Consider the following 21,896-nt stretch of genomic DNA (forward strand, 5'->3'; position numbering starts at 1 on the left):
GACCATGGGATCATGACCTGAGCCAAGGCCAACGCTTAAGCAATTGAACCACCCAGATCCCCCCGGTATTTTATTTAATTATTTTTATTTTAATTCCAGTGTTGTTAACAGACAATATTATATCAGGTTCAAGGGTACGATGGAGTGATCCAACAATTCTATATAGAAGATCTTTTCTTGAAATCACTTGTCAGGAAATTAAGTGAAATGCCCATGACCCTGTTGCTATGATTCTGAGAAGACTGATTGGCCATGTATAGGTCTGGAGGCACTTCCTAAGCAGCTGAGAGCCCAGAACTGACTCACAGCCCCCAGTAGGTGCTAGGGGGCGGGTGCAATGCTGCAGTTCTCAGAGAGTCCGGGGCCATGTGGTTACTCCCAGTGCTGGCACCCATGAAGGGCACTGGATGTGTTTTGGGGAGCTCTTTAGGGAGCCTTTTAGGGTCTTAGAATCTGGTCTTCATTAATGTTTTTCAGTAGGGTCTTAGTACATTAGTAAATTTGCATTTGCCATCTTGACAACTTTCTCCAATACAAAATCTACTGCAAAAATCTTTGATTTTCATCCTTATTTCTAAAAAGTGAGTTTTAAAGAATCCCTATTGCTGTGCCAGTCAAAACATCATGTAAAAGCTTCAGTTCTCCAGCCACTTGTGTGTTGCCTGCAAAGTCTTTACATATCTTCAGCAGATCCGGGGAGATGTCTGAAGTAGTCAGCTGACTTTATGCAGCCTAGGTGTGCTGTTACAGAAGGATTCTGTCAGTTCAACACTGGTTAGGTAAAACCATGCAAAATAACAACAGAGAAACAAATTACCTATGACCCATATCCTCTGAGGAACCAGATTTCAACCTTCCCTTCATTTTCTCTGAATGTGGCGCTGTTGGAAGGCACTCATTCTTACAAATGTGGCTCACCCACTAATGGACACTGTCCTATCTAATTAGTGTTTCCTACATGATTATATAGCCTATTTTTCAAACTTCGCCATCACTATTTGTTCAAATTGTATGTTATTTCTTTTTAAGATGTTTATTATTTTTTTACTTTTTAGACATTTATATTTTAATATTTAAAATATTGCAGGCTAAATTACATTGGCTCACATTTCTCAAATGCCCATTTCAAAAGAAAAAGATTCATCAAAAGATGAATGCTCTTGAAAAAAAATAATACGTGCCGTTTAGGAAGGCAGAGCACACCCAGATGAAATAATAAAAGGAAAAATTTTAAAGCAGTAAATTGACAGGTGTTAAAAGAATAATTCACAAAAATGAACAAAGTTCAAGAGGAACTAACTAGAAAAATGAACAGAACCAGGCAGTATACTCAAAAAGACTTCTAGGAAGCAGTGAAATTTATTTTGGGTTTTGGTAAAGACACATTTGGATTAGAGAAACCTTGTGAGGGGACATGTTAGACAAAGTGGTAATTAACATCTGTGAAGGGGAAGGAAAGCAGCTTTTATTTCTGATAGTTGTGGAACCATAAAAACAGTTAGTTTGTTTCTTCTATTGTCAGACTTAGACTAAACAGCAGAACATATATAGCAAACAATCTATTATGTTTACTCTTCACTTCTTCCTTCTTATTTACTGAAAACCCCAGCTACATTTTTAGATGCAGATTAGCCCGCAAATGCTCTAATATTGACTGTTTTCAATTTTGTTCCCCCAAAATGTACTTGTTATATCATTTTTCATCTAAGTCATTTCTGTATTTTTGGCTTTGTTCTTAAGAGAACAACAACAACAAATAAATAAATAAAATAATAAATAAATTTTAAAAAATGCCATGTAAGCATGGCATTAAATAATAAACTAAATGATTCCCTATCTATCATCAGTTGTGGTCCCATCAGTTGGGGTCCCCCTCCCCCGCTCCTAAGTGGAACAAACTTTCTTCTGCAAAAATTTACTTTAGTCATAAACTGTGCTGTTTCTGGTCATTTCAGAGATAAAATTCCATAAACTCAAGTGAGCACTGCTGTTTTGTAAGTGATGTCAGGTCAATGCTGGGGAGTGGAAACCAGCATCTCCCTATGTGCTCTGAAGTGGAGGCATCTTTTCTGCTTCTGATTGACTGTGAGAAATGGCTGGATGAAAACAGCAAAATATTTCAATGATGCAGAGCAAAGGTGACTTCCTGTTTTGTTTTAGGGTTTGTTTCCTTCTCTTCTCAATGAAGGCTGTGTTTTCTGACATTCTGCAATCCTTTTGCTGGGTGAAAGGGCAGGGTGCAGGGCCCCTGCAGGTCATTCCATTTACAATACCCCCGGAGAAGGAAGAGGGGGAGAGGAAGGAGGAGGGACCGCTCATTAGAGTGGAAAGGGCAGACCAGAGGGGATCTGTTTTCTATTTTCTTCTCTAGATTGAGCTAATTTGGATGGGAAGGGTTTGATTGTTGTCAGCACCACCATGATTACTATTACCTGTGCGGTGTCTTTTTCCTACACAGTTCTCTCAAGTGTTAGGTGCAATCGTTGGTGATGAGAGATAAATAATTAGAGCCATTTTATTTTAATGAGTAAAATCAGAGGAAAAAGATATCCAAATACTTCAAAGCAGATAGTTTTCCATTCTTGACCTTAAGAAACAAAACTCAAAAGTTCTAATTCTGCAGGGCAAAAAAAATGTTTTAAATCTGTTTCTTCTGGTGGCCTACTTGTAATTATGTGCAGCATTTTTCTTTTCTTTCTTTCTTTCTTTTTTTTTTTTTGAAAGGCAGTTTCCCCCCACTTTGTTATTCATAATGCAGACCCTGTAGACCTAACCTCCGGGTTCCTAAGCCTCCACCGCTGCAGACAAGGGGCTGTGTTTTCTCTGACCCGGACATTTAAAGTGACATTGCTGCAGTCCACCCTCCTCAGGTCGGACTTTCTGCAGAGCTGGTGATCCGCAGAGGTCAAACTGTAGTTTGCGGAAAGAGCCACCTCCAGGGAGGGAGGGAGCCTGGGCAGACTCCCCCAAGAAACAGTGGGGGCTTGGGGTCCTCCTCCGTGGGGGATCGGGGTGGGCTTTCAGCGAGGAGCTGGGGGCTCTTCTTTGGAGCCAGTGTGGGGACGGGGAAGGGGTACATGTCTCAAGTCAGCGCCGTGTAGGACTGTAGCATCCTGGCTGCTTCTCGAGGCTTGCGTCCCTCTGCCTCCAACCGGCAGACCTTCTCTCCTCCGTCCCCGCTCCCCTCCCGGGAGCCGGCGTCGGAGGGCTGGGACTGCACCGGGGGGCGGAGCTGCCTCTCCGGCCAGGAGGTGGGAAAGTGGAGAGCCGCGGGTCGGAGGCACGGACCTCGCGTCGGGGCTCCTGCGGCCGGCGGGTCCTTCCAGCAGCTGCGGCAGCCCGGGCCAAGCGCTGGATCTTTTTAGCTCAGCCTACAAGACTTGAGAACTCTCAACTGCCCCCTCCTCCCGCATTAAGAGTCTTTCCCTCTGTTTTCCTCTCCATCCCCCGCCCCTCCCTCCGTTGGAGAATTTCATGCTTCTGTTAGCACCTTTTCGTAATCCAGGGGACGTGACGGTCCAGAGCTCCAAGGGCCTCCGCTGAATTCTACTTTTGTTTTTATTTCTCCCTCGCTTCCTCTTGTTTTCCTCTAATCGGATTCATCTGCGAAGTCTGGCGCTTCTGCCAGAGGGAGCAAGGAATAAATAGATGCTGCTGCCCCAGAAGGCTTAGACGTCGGGAAAGAACAGCCTGAGCGGCAGGGGCGGCGGCGGCAGGAGGTCGGCGGAGCTCGTGGGACCCCATTGGGGGAATTTGATCCAAGGAAACTGAGATCGTCGGGGGAGGAGAAGCTCCCAGATCATTGTGTCCACTTGCAGGGGGTAAGAGGGGACGGCGGAGCGGGCCTCTCGGCGTGCTCGGTGCTGCTCCACCCTGCCCCGTCCTCCCGGGATCATGGTCTGTGGCAGTCCTGGAGGGATGCTGCTGCTGCGGGCCGGGCTGCTCGCCCTGGCTGCGCTTTGCCTGCTCTGGGTGCCCGGAGCTCGGGCTGCAGCCTGTGAGCCCGTCCGCATCCCCCTGTGCAAGTCCCTGCCCTGGAACATGACCAAGATGCCCAACCACCTGCACCACAGCACCCAAGCCAACGCCATTCTGGCCATCGAGCAGTTCGAAGGTCTGCTGGGCACCCACTGCAGTCCGGATCTGCTCTTCTTCCTCTGTGCCATGTACGCGCCCATCTGCACCATTGACTTCCAGCACGAGCCCATCAAGCCCTGCAAGTCCGTGTGCGAGCGGGCCCGGCAGGGCTGCGAGCCTATCCTTATCAAGTACCGTCACTCGTGGCCCGAGAGTCTGGCCTGCGAGGAGCTGCCTGTTTATGACCGTGGCGTGTGCATCTCTCCCGAGGCTATCGTCACCGCGGACGGAGCGGGTGAGTCCTGACCCGGCCCAGCCTCTCTCCTGACCTCCAGCCACCCAGCTCTTCTCTTCTCTTGAGTTTTGTTACTTGCCTTTGGCTTTCTAATTCTGCCTGTTTTCTTGGGGTCGCTTCTCTTAGTCACTCCTCTGTGGGGCACCACTTCTTTCTTCTCTCTTCCAGTTCCATGCCAGTAGGTAATCTTTCATTCCACTCTGGACACACTTGTCAACACTGACCCTGCACTTTCCATCCTTTACGAGTCCTCGTTGCCACATCTTGGATGAGTGATGCTCCTTCCTTAGTGTCTCCATTTGTTTACAGGCACTGCACTTCCTTCCCGGATTCTCTTGCATTCTTAATCCTCCCCTTTCCATAGCTTTACTGTTTTAGCTGCTTGTCAAGACTGTGTGGCGAGAACAGAAAACTGAAGCACCATTTTCTTCTAATCATTAGAAATGCCTAGATAATTTCTGTAACCTTACTCTAACCCACAGATGTTAGTGGTATGTGTTTGCTCAAAGTCCAATTGGAGCAATTACCTTCACCTTCAATTTCCCCCTCCTTTCAATGAGATAAATTGTTCTTCTATTCCAGACTGAAACAGCTGTGAAACATTGCTATGCACTGCTAATTAGCTTCTGTGACTTGCTCCCAGCCACAGAGCTGGCGAAGGGAAATTGCTGGGCTCTTTTCACATTCCCACATGCCTTCAAGTCCTTTTGTAAGTGACATATGGATGAAAGGAGTTATATTTAAGGCGTGCTATCATCATTCACTCATGTAATGTTATTTTTAATCTCACTCCTTATCCCATTGTTAAGCTCTGCAAATATGCCTTTAATACTTTATTTCATGCCCTTTGTTCTGTGTGTGCATCAACTACACATCTATCTTAATCTTTCTGTACCGGAAAGCTTGATTGCAGTTCTACATTTAATAGAATCAATCACGAGTTGTTTTCTCACTAGTGTTTGGTCTAATTATGACGCTCGTAACTCTGAAGACCTCAGCTACACCTAGTTCACTGTGTTTGTTTAATTCTCACTAAGTATCACTCTTACCAATTACCCCCGAACTCAAATGTCACCCTTCATATAATTTTGTATTTTTTGTGGTAGGTCCCTTTTGATCCTCTTCCCAGAGGAACTCTGTTACTAGATGCGATGACTTAATTGCCTTCTCTGTTCGTTTCCTGGGCAGCAGTTTTTTCCTTCTACCTCTCAGCTTGTCCAGCCTATGCTCACGTCCTTAGTCCATTTCTAGGTAATAGTTCCTGGTTGTCAAGAGAATTGACTTGGAAAAATTGCTTTCTGTGCACCTTGACCCTCTTAATGGAAAGTGAGCGAAGAGACAAAAAGTACAAATAGCTGCAAAACCAACAATGAACAGAAAGATTCTAGCAGCTTTTCGATCATCCTCTAGGTCTTATATAGACCTATTGTCTTCTTGATTTTAATCAAGAACTAAGAACTGGCTGTATACTATATGCAGAAAGGAATGTATTTCTTATTAATCTTTGGGCTAAGAGCGTGCTCTTGAGCCTTTGTACTCACTAATGTCACAGGCTGTGCAGAAACTGGAAGAGCCTGGTCAGTTGCTGCCCTGGTTTGCCAGACACTTAGAATCAGTTAAATGCTGGTGCTTCGCTCAGGCCAAGGACTAGGAATGAGGTGACTGTGGCTCACTCTGAAATGCTTTTACTCCCCTTAAAGGAAAAGACTTGCTCTGAAACCTCTCTTAGAAATGGACCTCAAGTGAGAGAGGTTTGGCAAGGGTAACAGTTTTCAAAACCCATGGTCCGTATGGATGGGAAGCAGTTTTCTTAAGTGTCCCTGAATTACCTATCACTGGGGACCAAATGCAGAACAATTGCCTCATTGAAACACTCAAATAGGCCATGCATGGAAACAATTTGTCAGTCCGTGGGACCTGGTTTCTGAGCTGCTTTAAAATGCCATAATATCTGCTTTGTTGACAGCATCCGTGCTAGGAAAATACGGAGGGTTAGGTGGCAGTGGGAACCATATTTTTGTGACTGTCTCCCTTTACCACAAGCTTTGGTGTGAGTCAGAGACATGGGTGGCAGGAGGGAGCCGCAGGGGAGGTAGGGCTGGGGAACGGAGAGGTGGATTCTAACCCCAAGGGTCTCCTGGCTTCCGAGGCCAGCTTGCTGAAAATTGCATTCCCTATCCTGGGTCAAACTGTCAGGCACCTGGAATTACTTAGTAAGTACCATATGTGGCCAGTTTAATTTACGATGCAATATACTCTTTGGTTCAGTGGGATATGATAGTTCATGAAGCCCTTTTTTTTTCTCCCTTTAGGTAAAAACAGAATCACTTATGTTTTATGATTAGAATCCAGCTGAATACAAAAATGAGGTCTCCCTGAATGAAAGGGGCCACCCTTCACATTCCTTTGATGCCAAGAGGATTTTGAAATCCTACCATTCGCATGGGTCTGTTCGCTCCTAGCTCAGGATGATGCCACAAACAAGTTTAGGCCCATTCACAAAGCAAAGTCTATTGAAATGGAATAGTGCTTCAAACTACTTTTTGCTTTCAAAATACTAAGGCCAACATACGTTTAAAAAAAAAAAAAAAAGGTCTCCAATCCTGACCATTACCAACAAATTCACATTACATGTGTTCCTTTTCCCACATTGTTTATTTACTGTAGAGCTGTGGCTTCACGCACAACTGCTTTATCTGAATGAAGACCTCTAGTCCAGTCTTCAGTACTTGTGGCAAGTACATGTGGCAAGTCAGGAGTATGGGCTGGGAGCCTGGCAAAGCAGGCATTGAATCTGGACTCTGCTTCCTCTCAAGTGTTATTATGGGGAAATTCCATAAGCTCTCTGATTGAAAGTTTTCTGGGCCGTACCATGGGGACAGCCTGCCTCTACATCTCCGGGGCATGGCGAGGATGAAATGAAGCAGCCTAGTACCTGGGACATAGTCCCTAAACAGCCTGTGCTGCTCTTCTACCGTGATAATGGTCATTCTCTCAAGATGAGGTTTTCTTTTTTTGAAATGGGATGCTGGTCAGTGCAGATACAGCTTAGAACTTTGATCACTTCAGCTCCGGAAACCAAGCTGCACACCAGGAACCAAGTGGAAAAGCCGATTTTCCTTCTGAACATATAAGCTTAATATTGCACTTTCTGCAAAAGGACTTGGACCTCAGGCTCAAGAATAAATTTCTTTGGGAGCACCAGGAAGAAAGAAGGAGTCTGAAGGATGTCTGTTAGTTACAAATAGTTTATCTTGGAAACGGAGAGATCAAGAATTTAAGAAAATTTATGGTATGATATTCACCAGCTATTTATTCAACGCCCATGGCTCGTCATGCCAAGGGCTTCATAATCTATGCTCAGTCGTTGCTGGTTTCCGTGGCAGTGGTAGTTTGTCACCCCGGCTCTTGCTCAACACGTCTCCCGGCCGTCTCTTGCCTGCCTGCCCCACGCCAGCTTTCCCATGCAGGCGCTGCCGTGGAGTCATTTCTCTGTGCTCTGAGGAACAGGCAGCCTTTTCTTTAGGCCTGGTCTGCAAATATTTGAGGGGCCAAATACCAAGAAGGAAGAATTATTCAGTGTGATAGGAGGAAAATGGAATGGAAAGGAGAAATGGAAATTTTAGATTAAGGCTGGAGAGAACACATTTCTGAGGACCAGTCATTCCCTAAAATGTTGAAAGGTACTCTGGATGGGGTAGGGACAAGAGTATATCCGAGAGCTCTGGTATTTCATTATAGTTAACGAAATTAGTGGTAACAGAATCTTTCGTAGTCCCCAAATCTGATTTTAATAATTCATTTTCTATTTCATTCTTATCAAACTTCCAAATAGTTGTTGCTATAAATAGCATCATTGACTCCCTTTGGCCTTTGTTTATGAGGCATATAGAAAGAAGAGACAGTTTTGAATCCTTAAGAACTGGGTCTGTTTCTGCAGCTTCCCAGTTTTAGAGGTAGAGGCCCTTAGTTGGAATTCCAGCTTTGCCATTAAGGTTAGGCCTTGATCAAGTCATTTGAGATTGACCCTGGGAACAGAGAAGAACAAAAGAACTATTCATATGAAGTGACTAAGAAATGGCAAAGCAGGTGGTAAGTGCTTAGCAAAAACAGCATGCTCGGGACGGGAGAGGACGTGTCCTCTCAGGAGAGGGGTCTTTGGCAGCAACAGAATAAGCAAACATATTCTGTCTGCTGTTCTAAGTGTGTTATGCGTATCAACTTATTAAAATTCCATGGTAGGTACTATTATTTCCATTTTGAAGAAAAGAAAGCTGAGGCATGTAAGTGACTTGTGCAAGTTCATGAAGCTATTAGGAGGAAAGGTTCAAGCCAGAATCTGTTCTCCACTACACTTCCCGTCTCATGGAGAAAGAGGTGATTCATAACTTAAGGAAGAATCTGTGTCTTTTGACGATCAGATTTCAGGTAAAGGATCAAGTTTTGTCCATTGTATTTTGAAAGCCCACTTATGTGTAGTTTAAGAGAATAAAAGACAGCCCTGGACAGGGATTCCAGGAGATAAGAGATAAGTACTTCAGTGCCCTTTTGAGATAACAGAGTGCATTCCAGACTCTCACAGCTAACCCAGAGCCCCTCAATCTCCTCATACCACGAAGTGAACTCATTTCCTTACCTCACCTGCCTATTCTTTTCTAGTATTTTTTATATGGTTGTGAGGCCCCATAGTCATGCTCTAGGCCTGGGAGTCAGCCTTGATTTTATCCTATTTTTTTTTTTTTAAAGATTTTATTTATTTATTTGAGAGAGAGAGAGAACAGGAGCAGGGGAAGGAGCAGAGGAAGAAGGAGAAGCAGACTCTGTGCGGAGCATGGAGCCCAACATGCAGCTCGATCCCAGGACCCCAAGATCATGATGACCTGATCCAAAGGCAGACACTTAACTGATTGAACCACCCAGGCACCCTGATTCTACCTTATTCTAGACCCCTTCCTACCCTGCATTCAGTACATATCAAATGTTACTGGATCTACTCTGAATCCAATTTCCTCCCCTCCTTCTCTGATGTTACTCTCTTAGTTCAGATCTCAACATGTCTCACATGTATTACAGCCACAGGAGAATAACTGGCTTGCTTACACTCAGTATTGCCCCTCCATAGTCCAAGAGGATGATCATTCTGAACTGCAGATCTGTTGCTTAAAATCCTTTGGTGTCTGTCTCTAGCCTTCATGACCTCAGCCCTTCTTACCCCTCTAGCTCCATTTCTTCCTGCTCACACTTCTGTTTTAGCCACTCTGGAAGACTTGCAGGTCCCTTGGTGAGTATGGTAGTTTCTTTCCATACTTCTTACACATGTTATTTTCTAAGTGGAACCAACTTTCCCCACCTCCTTTAGGAAGCTTCTACGACTATCCTTGGGGCATACAACCTACTAATGCCTTTTAAAATCCTACATCCTACATTAATGTAGGATGATTTTGTTGGATTCCTAAGTTGAATTTTCTGAAAACAATTTTTTTTTGATTATTTATGACCAGACAACTTTTTTTTCCCCCTCTTTTAATTCTAACAACTGATTTCTAAGCACTTTTAAAAACAGGAACATTTTCCTGTGAATAATAATGAAAGAAGAAAACCACTTTCCTAGGTTCTGCTGTATCAAGGGTTCCCTCCAACCCAGGAGAAGAGATGTATTTTTCATTTTTATTTAAACTCTTCAACACTTAACAGTTACTTTACATGTGTATTAATATAATTTCTTCATTTATAGAAAGCTCATTTTTTAAAAAAGATCTATTTGAGAGAGAGAGAGTGTGTGTGTGTGTGTGTGCATGAGCAGGGGAGGGGCAGAGGCAGAGGGAGAGGGATTCTCAAGCAGGCTCCCTGATGAGCATGGAGCCCCAGGCAGGCCTGGATCCCATGACCCTGAGATGATGACCTGAGCCCAAATCAAGAGTTGGCTGCTTAACGGACTGAACCACCCTGGCACCCCGGAGAGATCATTTGTGTATGGATTAAATGCATGTTATCATGATTATTGGACTCAGGAATAAAACCGTTGGCATGTTGCTTTAACACTTGGTTATGTTTATCATGAATAAAGTCGTTGAATAGAATAAAAGTCATAAAATTAAGAGTATATGACTGAGCAGAACTTAATGTTTTGGAATCAAGTACTTGTTGCCCGTTTTTTTTTTTTTTTTTTTTTGGTAGTTACTATCTTTCCTTGTATATAGCTTTTTAAATACCAGATGAATAAAAGTTAAAAAGAGATCAAAAAAGTTCATCCCAGATGATGATTACTAAACCTGAGAAGGTAATTCATTAATTGTAATTGGAGTGCTATTGTCCTAAAATGATATTGAGCTACTCCTTTTTAATTTATTCATGATACAGCCTATAAGGAAAAAGGACAGAGGAAGAACATTACTTTCTGTTAGGATAAATGGATACTAAACTCATTAAACATAAAATGTTAGTACAAAATTAAAACATAAAAGTATGGAGTTGTAATATCAATAAGAATATATAGGGGCATGCAGCAAATTCAGCATGGTGTTTTGCTGAGGCACTTTTACTCACTAGAGGCTGAGTTCTTAACTAGAACCCAGAAAAACTTTTTGTAAGTACTATTTACTGTGTGTTGTTACCATTTTCTGGGATTATGGTGGAGTCACTGGCCATTTCCACCTATGTCTATTAATCGCACTGGCTTGAGGGGTCCTTGCACGGTATGCTTGCTTTCTGCCGAAGAACTGTTTAGTTTATAGGTAACAAAGGGCATGAGAATGTGGTCTGAATGTTTTCCTGAATTTAAATATATGCTAGTCATGTGTGATATGTCTATTTATTGAAGAGATGTATTGACTTTTTTTAGTTAAAACACAAGTGTTGTGTGAATGCTTAATATGTATGTGGATTTTATTGGGTCAGAAATTTTGTGAGACTCAAAAACTTATTAAATCCTGAAATTTTGGGCACAGTTGTTGAGGATTCAAGAAAGTGTATCATCTCTCAGTCACACTAAAGAATAGGTTTTGTCCTTATTTGATCTCTAAGTAATAGAGTGACAAAGTCATGGCACTAATAAGAATCCACTTCCTTGAGATTCCTGGGTTCTTACTCAAATTAAATTTATGACTGAATTAGATTTTTGTATGGGAAATTTTGAAATAATAATGAATAAATTATAATTCTTTCTTTATTCTATCACCTTTCAGATTTTCCTATGGATTCTAGTAATGGAAACTGTAGAGGAGCCAGCAGTGGTGAGTATATCACTATCTTCCCAGTTTTCATTTGTGTTCAAATTTGTCTTTGTAACCTAGATACTCAACTCTTAAATGGGTACATTTGTGTCCTGTGTTTTGAAAGTAAAGTTAAACATTTTAATTTTATTTTAAAAGTTAGCATATAATAAAAATTGACTTTTTCTCTTGGTCATTAAAAATTGTGTGGATTTTATGAGTTCTGTGGATTTTAATGCATGGATAGACTTGTGTAACCACTACCATGATAAAGATACAGAACAGTTGTATCTCCTCAAAAGAAACTTCCTCATGCTATCTCTTCATAATGGCAAGCTCCGCTCACCCTTAACCACTGGTCATTGCTGATCTATTCCCTTCTCTAGCTTTGTGTTTTTGAGATGATCTTATAAATGGAACGGTAGAGTATGTAACCTTTTGAGTTTGGTTTATTTTACTTATCACAATGCCTTTGAGCTTTATCCAAGTTGTTGGTGCATGTAGCAATATCAATTTGTTTTAATTGCCAAATATTTTATGCCTTGAGTCCATTACTATTTGTTTAGCCATTCATGTCTTGAAGGATCGTCAGGCTGGTTCTAGTTTTTGTCAGTCATGGGTAGACCTACTATAAACATTTTGTGTAAAAGTTTTTGTATAAAACATAAGTCTTCATATCTCTAGGGCAGATATCTAGGAATAGAATTACTGGGATTATATGGTAATGTGTTTAACTTTGTAAAAAATAGTCAAACTGTTTCCAAAATGGTTATTCAATTTTACAGTAGCAATATGTAAGAGTTCCAGTTGCTGTGGATCCTTTTTTGCCTGTGATATTTTCAGGTTTTTATTTTCTTAATCCTAGCTATTTTAATAGGTGTGGAGTGGTAACTCACACCTATTAAAGTAGTGCTGTATTCTGGATATAAAGAACCATCTTTTGGTTCCTTTGATTTTCTCCATTGTTTCTCTTTTCAATTTTATTGATTTCCACTCAGTATTTCTTTCCTCTGCTTGTGTAGGATTTAATTTTGCTGTCTTTTATTCCCCCTTAAGGTAGAAGATTAGATTATGATTTGAGACTTTTCTTCTTTTCTAGTATAGTAATTTAATGCTATAAGTATCCATCTAAGGATGGCTTTATTTGCTTTTTACAGAGCTTGATAGGTTTTATTTTAATTTTTCTTCAGTGTGAAATATTTTATAATTCCCCTTGAGACTACCTCTTTGACTCATGAATTACTTAGGATTATGTTGTTAAATTTGCTATTTGGAGATTTTTCTCTTTACTTTAAGTTGTTATATTTTATTCTAATTCCCCTATGGCTAGAGAACATACTTTGTATAATCTTGCTCCTTTTAAATTTGTTAAGGTTTAATCTATGGCCCAGGATATGATTTATCTTGGGGAATGTTTTATCTGCACTTGGCAAGAAAATATATATATTCTGTAGTTGTTGGGTAGAATGTTCTTTTTATTTATTTATTTATTTATTTGGGGAGAGAGAGAGATAGAGACAGAGACAGAGATAGTGAGAGAGCCCAAACAGGGAGGAGAGAGAGAAGCAGGCTCACTGCTGAGCAAGGACCCCAATGTGGGGCTTGATCATGGGACCCTGGGAACGTGACCTGAGCCAAAGGCAGATGCTTAACTGACTGAGCCACCCAGGCATCCCAAGTAGAATGTTCTTTAAATGTCAATTAGTTTAATTAATACTGTTGTTTAGTACTTTTATATTCTTTCCCATTTCCTGTGTACTAGATCTATTGTTTACTTTGAGATTAGTATTTAAGTCTTCAAATATTGTTGTCTTTACTACTTCTCTTTTCAAGGCTGTCAGGTTTGTTTCATGTATTCTGAAACTGTTATTTGGTGCTTCCACAGTTAGTATTTTATATCTAATTGGGGAATTGACCCCTCATCATGTAATGTCCCTCTTTATGTCTGGTAATTTGCTCTAAAGTCTTTTTCTTTAATTAATAATAATAATAATAATTAGTTTATAATAATTTTTATACTTTATTATAAATAGTTATATTAATTAACTTCAGTTTTCTTTCGATTATTATTTGCAAGGTAATCTTTATCCTTTTACTTTTAACATACTTATATTACTATGTTTTAAATAAATTTCTTGTAGACCTGGTATAATTGGGTCACTTTTTGTTAGTATTGGTATCTTTTGTCCATTTTACCAACCTTTGTCTTTTGATTGATATGTTGAGACCATTTACATCTAATGTCATTACTGATATGTTTGTATTTAGATATACCATTTTATTATTTGTTTTCTGCTTGTCCCTTCTCTTTTTCATTCCTGTTTTCTATTTCCTAATTTATTTTGGATTATGTGAAAGTCTCTCTCTCTCTCTCTCTCTCACACACATACATGTATGCAGCATACAGATATATCACAAGATATATATATATATATATATATATATATATATATGATGAAAATATGTATACTTGGAATTTTTTCTTTTAAGCATAAAAAATACTTCTTTTAAAGATTTATTTATTTTTGAAAGAGGAGGGCCAGAGGCAGAGTGAGAGACAGAATCTCAAGCAGACTCTGTGCTGAGCATGGAGCCTGATGGGGGGCTTGATCTTATGGCCCTGAGATCATGACCTGACCTGAAACCAAGAGTTGGAGATGCTTAACCAATTGAGCCACCCAGGAACCCTGACATTAAAAATGTTTTAAACAACTCAATAGGAGAATAACTTACTGTCTTTACACAGATATTTTTAATTTCTATTTTTTCCCTCGATTTCTAGTATTTCTTCTGCCTGAAGAGCATCCTTCAACACTTCTTCTAGAGCAGTTTTGGTGGCAATAAATTCCCTTAGTTTTCCTTTATCTGAAAATATCTACCTTTCACCTTTTCCTGAAGGACATTTTCACTGTATAGAATTCTGGGTTGGTAGTTCATTCAGTGCTTAAAAATGTTATTCCACTTACTTCTGTCCTCTATGTTTCTCATGGAAAATTGGTAGTCATTCAAATCATTGTTCCCTTATATATAATGCATCAATTTTCTCTGGTTGCTTTCAAGAATTCTTTAGTCTTTAGTTTTTAGTAGTTGGATTATGCTCTGTCTGGACATTTGATTTCTTTAGATTTATCCTGTTTTAGGGTTAATTGATTTTCTTGAGTCTATAAGTTTTTGCATTTGTCAAATTTAGGAGGCTTTCAGCAACCATCTCTTCAAATATTTATTTTTACAGCACATTCTCTTCTACTTCCAAGTCTATGATGATGTGAATGTTAGAGCTTTTGTTATTGTCCTACAGGTCCCAGAGGTTCTGTTTATTCCCCTCCTGAACTTTTCTGTTTCTTCAGGTTAGATAATTTCTTTTAATCTGTCTTCAAGTTCATTGAATTTTTCCTTGATCATGTCTGTTCTGCTATGGAGCCCATCCAGTAAATTTTTTATTTCAGTTATTGCAATTTTCAACATTCAAAATTTCCAACTGGTTCTTCATTGTATCTTAGATTTCTTTCTTGAGACTTTCTATCTTTCCATTCATCTCAAGAGTGTTCACTATTACTTTTGGGAGTATTTTTATAAAAACTGCCTTGAAATTATTGTTGGATAACTTTAACATTTGTGTCATCTGATTTTTTCCCTGTACATATTGAGATTTTTCTGCTTCTTCATATGCACATGTGCATATGTGGCTTCCTTTGCTCTTTACTATGCTGTATATGGTAGTACTTCTGGATTTTCATTGTTGTATAGTATTTTATCATATGAATATACCACACATTATTTTAACGTTCTTGGATATTTGGGTTGTTTCTAGTTTTTATTTCTATGATTAGTGCTGTATTTGCTTCTACAAGAACATTATAACTATAGTTAGTTACTATATACCTTTTCTATTTCACTTTCCTCTAGGAATTTGCATTGATTTGGGTCTGTATGTCCTGCCTTTCAGGTGTCTTTTTATTTTATTTTATTTTTTTTCAGATTTATTTATATGAGAGGGAGAGAATGGGAGAGAGAGGGGTCATTCCCCTCCATGGCCTTGAGATTAGTGGGAAGTTCTTTTCTACATTTAATTTCATTTCTGATTTAGCCTCCACAGTCCACATATCCTTTCCTTTTGGACTAGACATGCTTCCTTGAGCACATCCTATCCTTCTTTACAGCTCCTTGAGTTCTTAACACCTGCCATTCAAAGTAAAAACAAATAATGATTATACTTTTACCCCCCCCCCCCCCCCCCGCCACACACACACACACACAAAACTCCCCAGATTTAATGGTCTTTCAATGTGTTGAAGCCCTGTCATGATAAAAATATTTAATGGAGGAAAAGCAGGAGGAATTAGGTCATATAGAATAGTGTTCTTTCTCAGCTGTGGAAGATGCTGGTGGTAGGAGGGCTTAAGGGAAGATCTGAGAGTGAGAAACAAGAGTTCCCAGTAGAAAGTAATCAGTCTGGTTTTATTTGTAGTGGCCAATCAACAATCAACTTTGAATTTCAACTTTCCTCCTGACTTTGTTAAATACCGTTAACTCCAAACTTCTCTCCAAATTCAAGGGAAAACAGAAACTTAGAGGGAAAATACCATTTTTTTTCTACTGAGAATCCCGTATCTTTAAATATTAATGCTAAAACAAACCAGACTATTAATACCAAAAGAATCACTTTAATTATTCACTTACCTTCTCATTCTCTATAAGAATCATTCCTTTGAAACAACCTGAGATCATGTCCTGAGCCAAAATCAAGAGTCAGATGCTTAACTGACTGAGCCACACAGGTATCTCTGTCTTGTAAAGTGTCTTGTATGTGGAAGTAGAATATTTATTTTATTGAATTGTAAATAACTTTGAGGCATCAATTTTCATTAGACTGAAACAGTATTCACTGTTGATTTCCACTGAATCTTGTCAGAGTGACAAGAGTTTGACCAGAGGCAATGTCTACCAAAGGTGCACAACAAACATTTATATTGTGAAAAACACAAGTGAATGAAAATGACTTGTTTAGAATTATTTCATTACCTTCTTGATGCAATTGAGAATGATGTTCATGTAGTATCATAAAATCAGCTGGAAATTATAGGTGTCCAGCCATGGTTCTATTTTAATGACCACTCCAACTTTATATTTGATCAAAACAAACCACAATTATATATTACAATTGATAAGTCAACATTCTGGTCAAGTGCAGGCATGGGTTATCAAACTGTTCAGAAGTTATGGTTAGAATAATATAGTACTTCAGTGTGTCAATGAAAGAAGATGGCATCAACAATACTATAAATAATTTACACAAACAGTTCAATGTGTAAAACTACCTGGAATGAATGTCCTTTCCTGGGTTTAGTGTTTACTGTTCCCCTTTTACAAATGTTTTCTTGTTCCCTGGTATAACAGGAATGATGAAAACCAACCAACAAACAGGCAAAACCAAGCTCATTCAGCTTGGGCACTGACATATTCACATGTTCTGTAAAGAAAGTAGAAACTATTCACACTCAAAATTTTATGCTTTGGGAAAATGGAGCATCCAAGTTGATAAAATAGGGAATGAGGAAGGTACAAAAACATGGGGGCTTAAGTGGGTAGGAGAAGAATCAAAGAAACAAGATGGGATTGGGAGGGAGACAAACCATAAGTGACTCTTAATCTCACAAAACAAACTGAGGGTTGCTGGGGGGAGGGGGTTTGGGAGAAGGGGGTGGGATTATGGACATTGGGGAGGGTATGTGCTTTGGTGAGTGCTGTGAAGTGTGTAAACCTGGTGATTCACAGACCTGTACCCCTGGAGATAAAAATATATGTTTATAAAAAAAAATTTAAAAAAAATTAAGTAGCTCTTAAAAGAGAGCGAGATGACATAAAAAAAAATTAAAAATAAAAGTTCACTTCTTATCACTAAAAAAAAAATAATAATAAATAATTAAAAAAAAAAACATTGTAACCCACATAACCCCATTTTCAAAAGTGTCAAGTTGTTTGGCCTGGAATTTGGAAAAGAAATTCTTTTACTCCAGTTAATTTATCCTTTGCCTGAAAGTTTAACAGTTCTTTTCTCCCTTTTCTTGCTTTCTTCATTCCTTTTCTTCTTTCTTTCTTTTTGAGATAATGACTTAGTCTGAACAGCTTCCAATTTGTGAGTGTGTAAACCCACTGCCCTAATAAAGAGTACATCACCTCTGGTTTCCATAATGTGGAATTTGGGAAAAAACAATTTTAGTTTTATTCCACTGAATCATTTGGTCTGTCAAGTCAACACAGAAAAATGAAGGTAGTTATTCGAATGGTGCAACGAAAAGATCTATTTTTTATTAAAAGAACTCTCTCAGCTTTCTACTTTGGGATGGTGACCAATTTATGAATTTTTGTATTTGAAAAACACAGTTTTTTTCCAGGGAGGAGATATAGCCGGTAAATTCTGACACTAAATAATTATAGACGCATAATCAAATTACTTTTCTGCTTTGTTTCCAAATATAAAATCACACTGTATTGACCTTAGGGCATTTCATCAGGTATATTTTCAAATCAGGGCAACATTAGCAGCATCCCCAGCATAAGTTGGGTGCTCTAAAATGTTTCATTAACATCTTCCTGCCTCTATTTTAGAGGTGTTTCCGAGAAACTCTTCCGGGGTCTGAGGAACATCCCCCTTTTTGGGATGGCCTACGCCTGGCTTGGGTGGTATAGATTCATTCTCTTTCTCCTTCTCAAAATTTCTTTTCTCCCCTTTGACTTCCTCCTAATTTTGGGAAGGAATTTGATTTTTTTTCTTTGGTGCCAATGTTTATTGACTATAGCAGCTGAATTAACTTGGGGGTAACTTCTGCCCTTTATTGGAAAAAAATTAGGATAGGTAAAAAGTAGTATACTTAAAATTTACAATAGCTTACAAGTATATGCATTCCTTTTTTTTTTAAATTACTTTGCAGTATTTGACAGTTTTGACTCATTTTTTATTCCTAAGCATTCTTCTCGAGCTGTTACCCAAATCATGCTTGCACTTCTTCTGTCCCCCAGCTGTGGGCGTCCTCCAAGGCTCTGTGCTTGGCCCCTGCTCCTCTCTCCTTACAATCATTTCTTCCCATTGGATTGCATCCAGCTACATGGGCTTAGTTATCACTCTCATGACTCCAGGTCTTATCACTGTCAAGGGTAGAGCACCACATTTTCCTTTGGTAAACACTTCTACCCAGTCACCTAGTTGTACTTCAAATACAACCTAGTTAAGAATTAAAGCTATCTTTGTATTAGAGATTTCTTCTTTGTAACTTTCTTTTTTGGTATGTAGCACCATTGTTTTCTCAGGTCCCCAGTATGGAAACTTCATATTCAGCTTATTGGTCCATCCACCCTACTGTTCATTAGAAATGTAATGGCCGCCTCCTCGTGTCAGGCATTCTGTATGCCAGGGGTATGGGGCAAGGAAGTGAGCAGTGACTGCACCTCCATTTTCTGTCCTCTTTTGTGTGTACTTGAGAGGGCTAGAGAGATACCTGATTTTTTAAAAAAGATTTTATTTATTTATTTGAAAGAGAGAGTGAACGTGTGAGAGAGCACATGTTGGGGAGTGGGCAGGTAGAGGTGTGAAAGAGAGTCAGGCTCCCCACTGAGCAGGGAACCCAGACACAAGGTTCCCTCCCAGGACCTGAGATCATGACTTGAGCTGAAAGTAGACATTTAACTGAGTCACCTAGGAGCCCTGATATGTGATGTTCTAAAAGACTGTGAAGCCCATTTTATGTTTTTGTTAATTGACTACTGTAAAATATCTTGTTGAACATAACACTTCAGATCTCACAAGAGAAAATGGGAAAATCTCATTGACTATCTATATTTTGTATATCCTGAATGACCCCTGGATCCAGAAATGTTGTGAAGGACAGTCTATTTAAAAATTTCCAAAGACCCAAATCCTAAAGGAATCAGCTAAATTTCCTTTTCTTATTAATACAGTGTTAGTCCTCTCAATCTTAAACAGTTCCCTTTTACAAAGTACAAATTACTATGAATAGAGACCTTTATTACAATATTTGAGGTTTGTTTTTTAAGCTAAACTGAGCAAATGTTATTTTTGCTTTTTAAAGCCTTATTATATTACCTCCATTCACCATCAGCTGCATTGCATTTTCCACATACTGCTCTTATCCAAAATAAAATCCAACAGATTCTTTGCTTTATGCTTATGATTGGGAAATAAATATTATTTTAACATGTAATGAACAGCTGCTAAGTCATGGCACACTTCAGTTTATGGAAAAATGAAAGGAATGTCTCATGAATTTTTATGTTATTGGTACTTTATCAACATATAATTCACCTACAGTAAAATGCATAATTGAGTGTATGGCACAATGAATTTTGGCAAATGTATACACCTATGTAGCTATCACCCAGTTGAAAATAAAGAACATTTCCATCACCCCTCAGAATTTCCTTGGGCCCAGTCACCCACCCCACTGTGAGGCAAAGCATAGTAGTGTACCTTTGTGGAGCATAATACCAATATGATTTCTCAATTCTATTTTTTAAATCTAGTTACCCACCCCCACCTAAATGTAATACATATAAAAGTTTCTACCTCTAGGAAAACTTAGTACATTTTTATCTTTAAACTTAAAACTTTTAAGTATAAACTTTTGACTTTAATTTTAAAATCAACTTGCAAATGATTTTTCTTTAGAAAATTGTCTCTTCTGTTTCACCAACTGCTTTTAAATTTGCATAAAATATCTTTGGATCTTTTTGGTTTGTTTATATATTACCCCTACTGCTAAGAGCTAACATTCAGTGAGTGATTTACTAAGTAATAGGCTTTGTGCCAAATTCCTTAAGTGAATTACTCTTTAAATTCTTAACAATAACCCTATAAGGTAGACAGTATTCGTTTAGAAATAAGTTTTGCCAAAGGTAACTGGCCCAAGGTCACACAACTGGGAAGCAGTGGAGTTAGGATTCAAACCCACATGCCCTTAATCATTTTGTCATATTCTCTTGCATTGTAATAATTATTAGAATGGTCACATATGTGATCATTTTGGCTTGCTAAGTTTGATCCTTCCCATTTTGAATATGTACATGATAATTCAAATGGACTTCTTATATCAGGACAGAAATTACCTTGGTCCACCTGAGTCAAAATAGCAGAATCTGGTACCGTTGAAACGCCTGATTGCTTAATTTTGGACACCTCAGTTCTGTAGGTGGCAAGGAACCCAAGATAAATAGTGCTTCTCTTATCATTAGATGGTCTTTATATAGAATGGATTAAAAAATCCCAGTGAATCTTGATTAAATCTGACATTTATGGGGCAGGCATACCAGGTACCATGATAAATATTTTATGTGTATTTTCTCATTTAATTCTCCCAATAATTCTATGAAGGATATGTCTGAAATTACTTAAGGGCATACTTACCGACACCTCTTATAGGTGGTTACAAATATGGACCTGGATCTCAGTAAAGAAGTCGTAGTTAAGAATATAGATATTCAAATTGTAAAAATTTATTTTTTCTGTCTGTTTTAAAAGTTGTGGTTTGCTCCTGTTTCTTAAAATGGAGGGAAGAAGTCAAGTGAGCTTGTAAGGCCAAATGTCAAGATATAAAACATATAATACATTTGGTACAAATTAAAATTGCTGAAATTCTAATCTTGAAAGAATTACAGTGGAACTTGTAAAACAAATAGAATTATATTTTCTTTAATCCCCATGTATTTTTTGACAATAGATTCTGCACACAGCTCTAAGATGTCTTCTCCTAGAAAAAGCAGAAAAATACTAACTCATAGACAGTAGTATTCCAAAGTCATGGTACCTGAAATACTATAGGGGCTTTAGAATCTGGCAAAGGAAGTCAGTTAGAGTCTTTTAGCTCTGGATTGGACCCAGCATTAGTAGATTTCAAGCAAAGGTCAAGGTTAGAAAGTTGTATCATCCTTACGTATGAATGTAAACAGATTGTACTAAGTAGTGAAGGTCCACTGAGAATCAGATTTCATAGTTTTATCAGATACTTATAATTCTTTAGATCTTATGAAACCGTATGATTCTTTAAAAATACTATTATCAATAAATGAACCAATTTTTATGAACAAAAATTTAAATAAAAAAGGATTGGTTTCTTCTCTGAATTATGTTTAAAAGAAACCTCATTGTTGTTGAGACAGTGCACCTGGGGGGCATCTCCTCTGAGTTGCAGACCAGATTCTGTGGAGCTCAGCTATGTTAATTTTGCAAACTAATGTTTGTATGAGGGTGATAAACTCCTATTTGTTTGAGGATGATGAACAGTCTTCAATTTCATTAGCAA

The 21,896-nt window shown here is 38.9% G+C and overlaps 1 protein-coding gene across 1 annotated transcript in view; it reads left to right on the plus strand.

The window, feature by feature from the left end:
- Positions 1 to 3,241: 3,241 nt before the first annotated feature.
- Positions 3,242 to 21,896, plus strand: part of FRZB (frizzled related protein) — a 31,758-nt gene continuing 13,103 nt past the window's right edge. The window contains exons 1-2 of the mRNA XM_004768937.3: positions 3,242 to 4,372; positions 11,557 to 11,604. Coding sequence (XP_004768994.1) covers positions 3,895 to 4,372; positions 11,557 to 11,604 — 526 coding nt within the window. The 5' untranslated portion in view covers positions 3,242 to 3,894. The remainder of the gene's footprint in view (positions 4,373 to 11,556; positions 11,605 to 21,896) is intronic.

This window comes from Mustela putorius, unplaced genomic scaffold (assembly GCF_011764305.1).
Source record: "Mustela putorius furo isolate JIRA1106 unplaced genomic scaffold, ASM1176430v1.1 tig00003867_pilon_pilon_pilon, whole genome shotgun sequence".
NCBI lineage: Eukaryota > Metazoa > Chordata > Mammalia > Carnivora > Mustelidae > Mustela > Mustela putorius.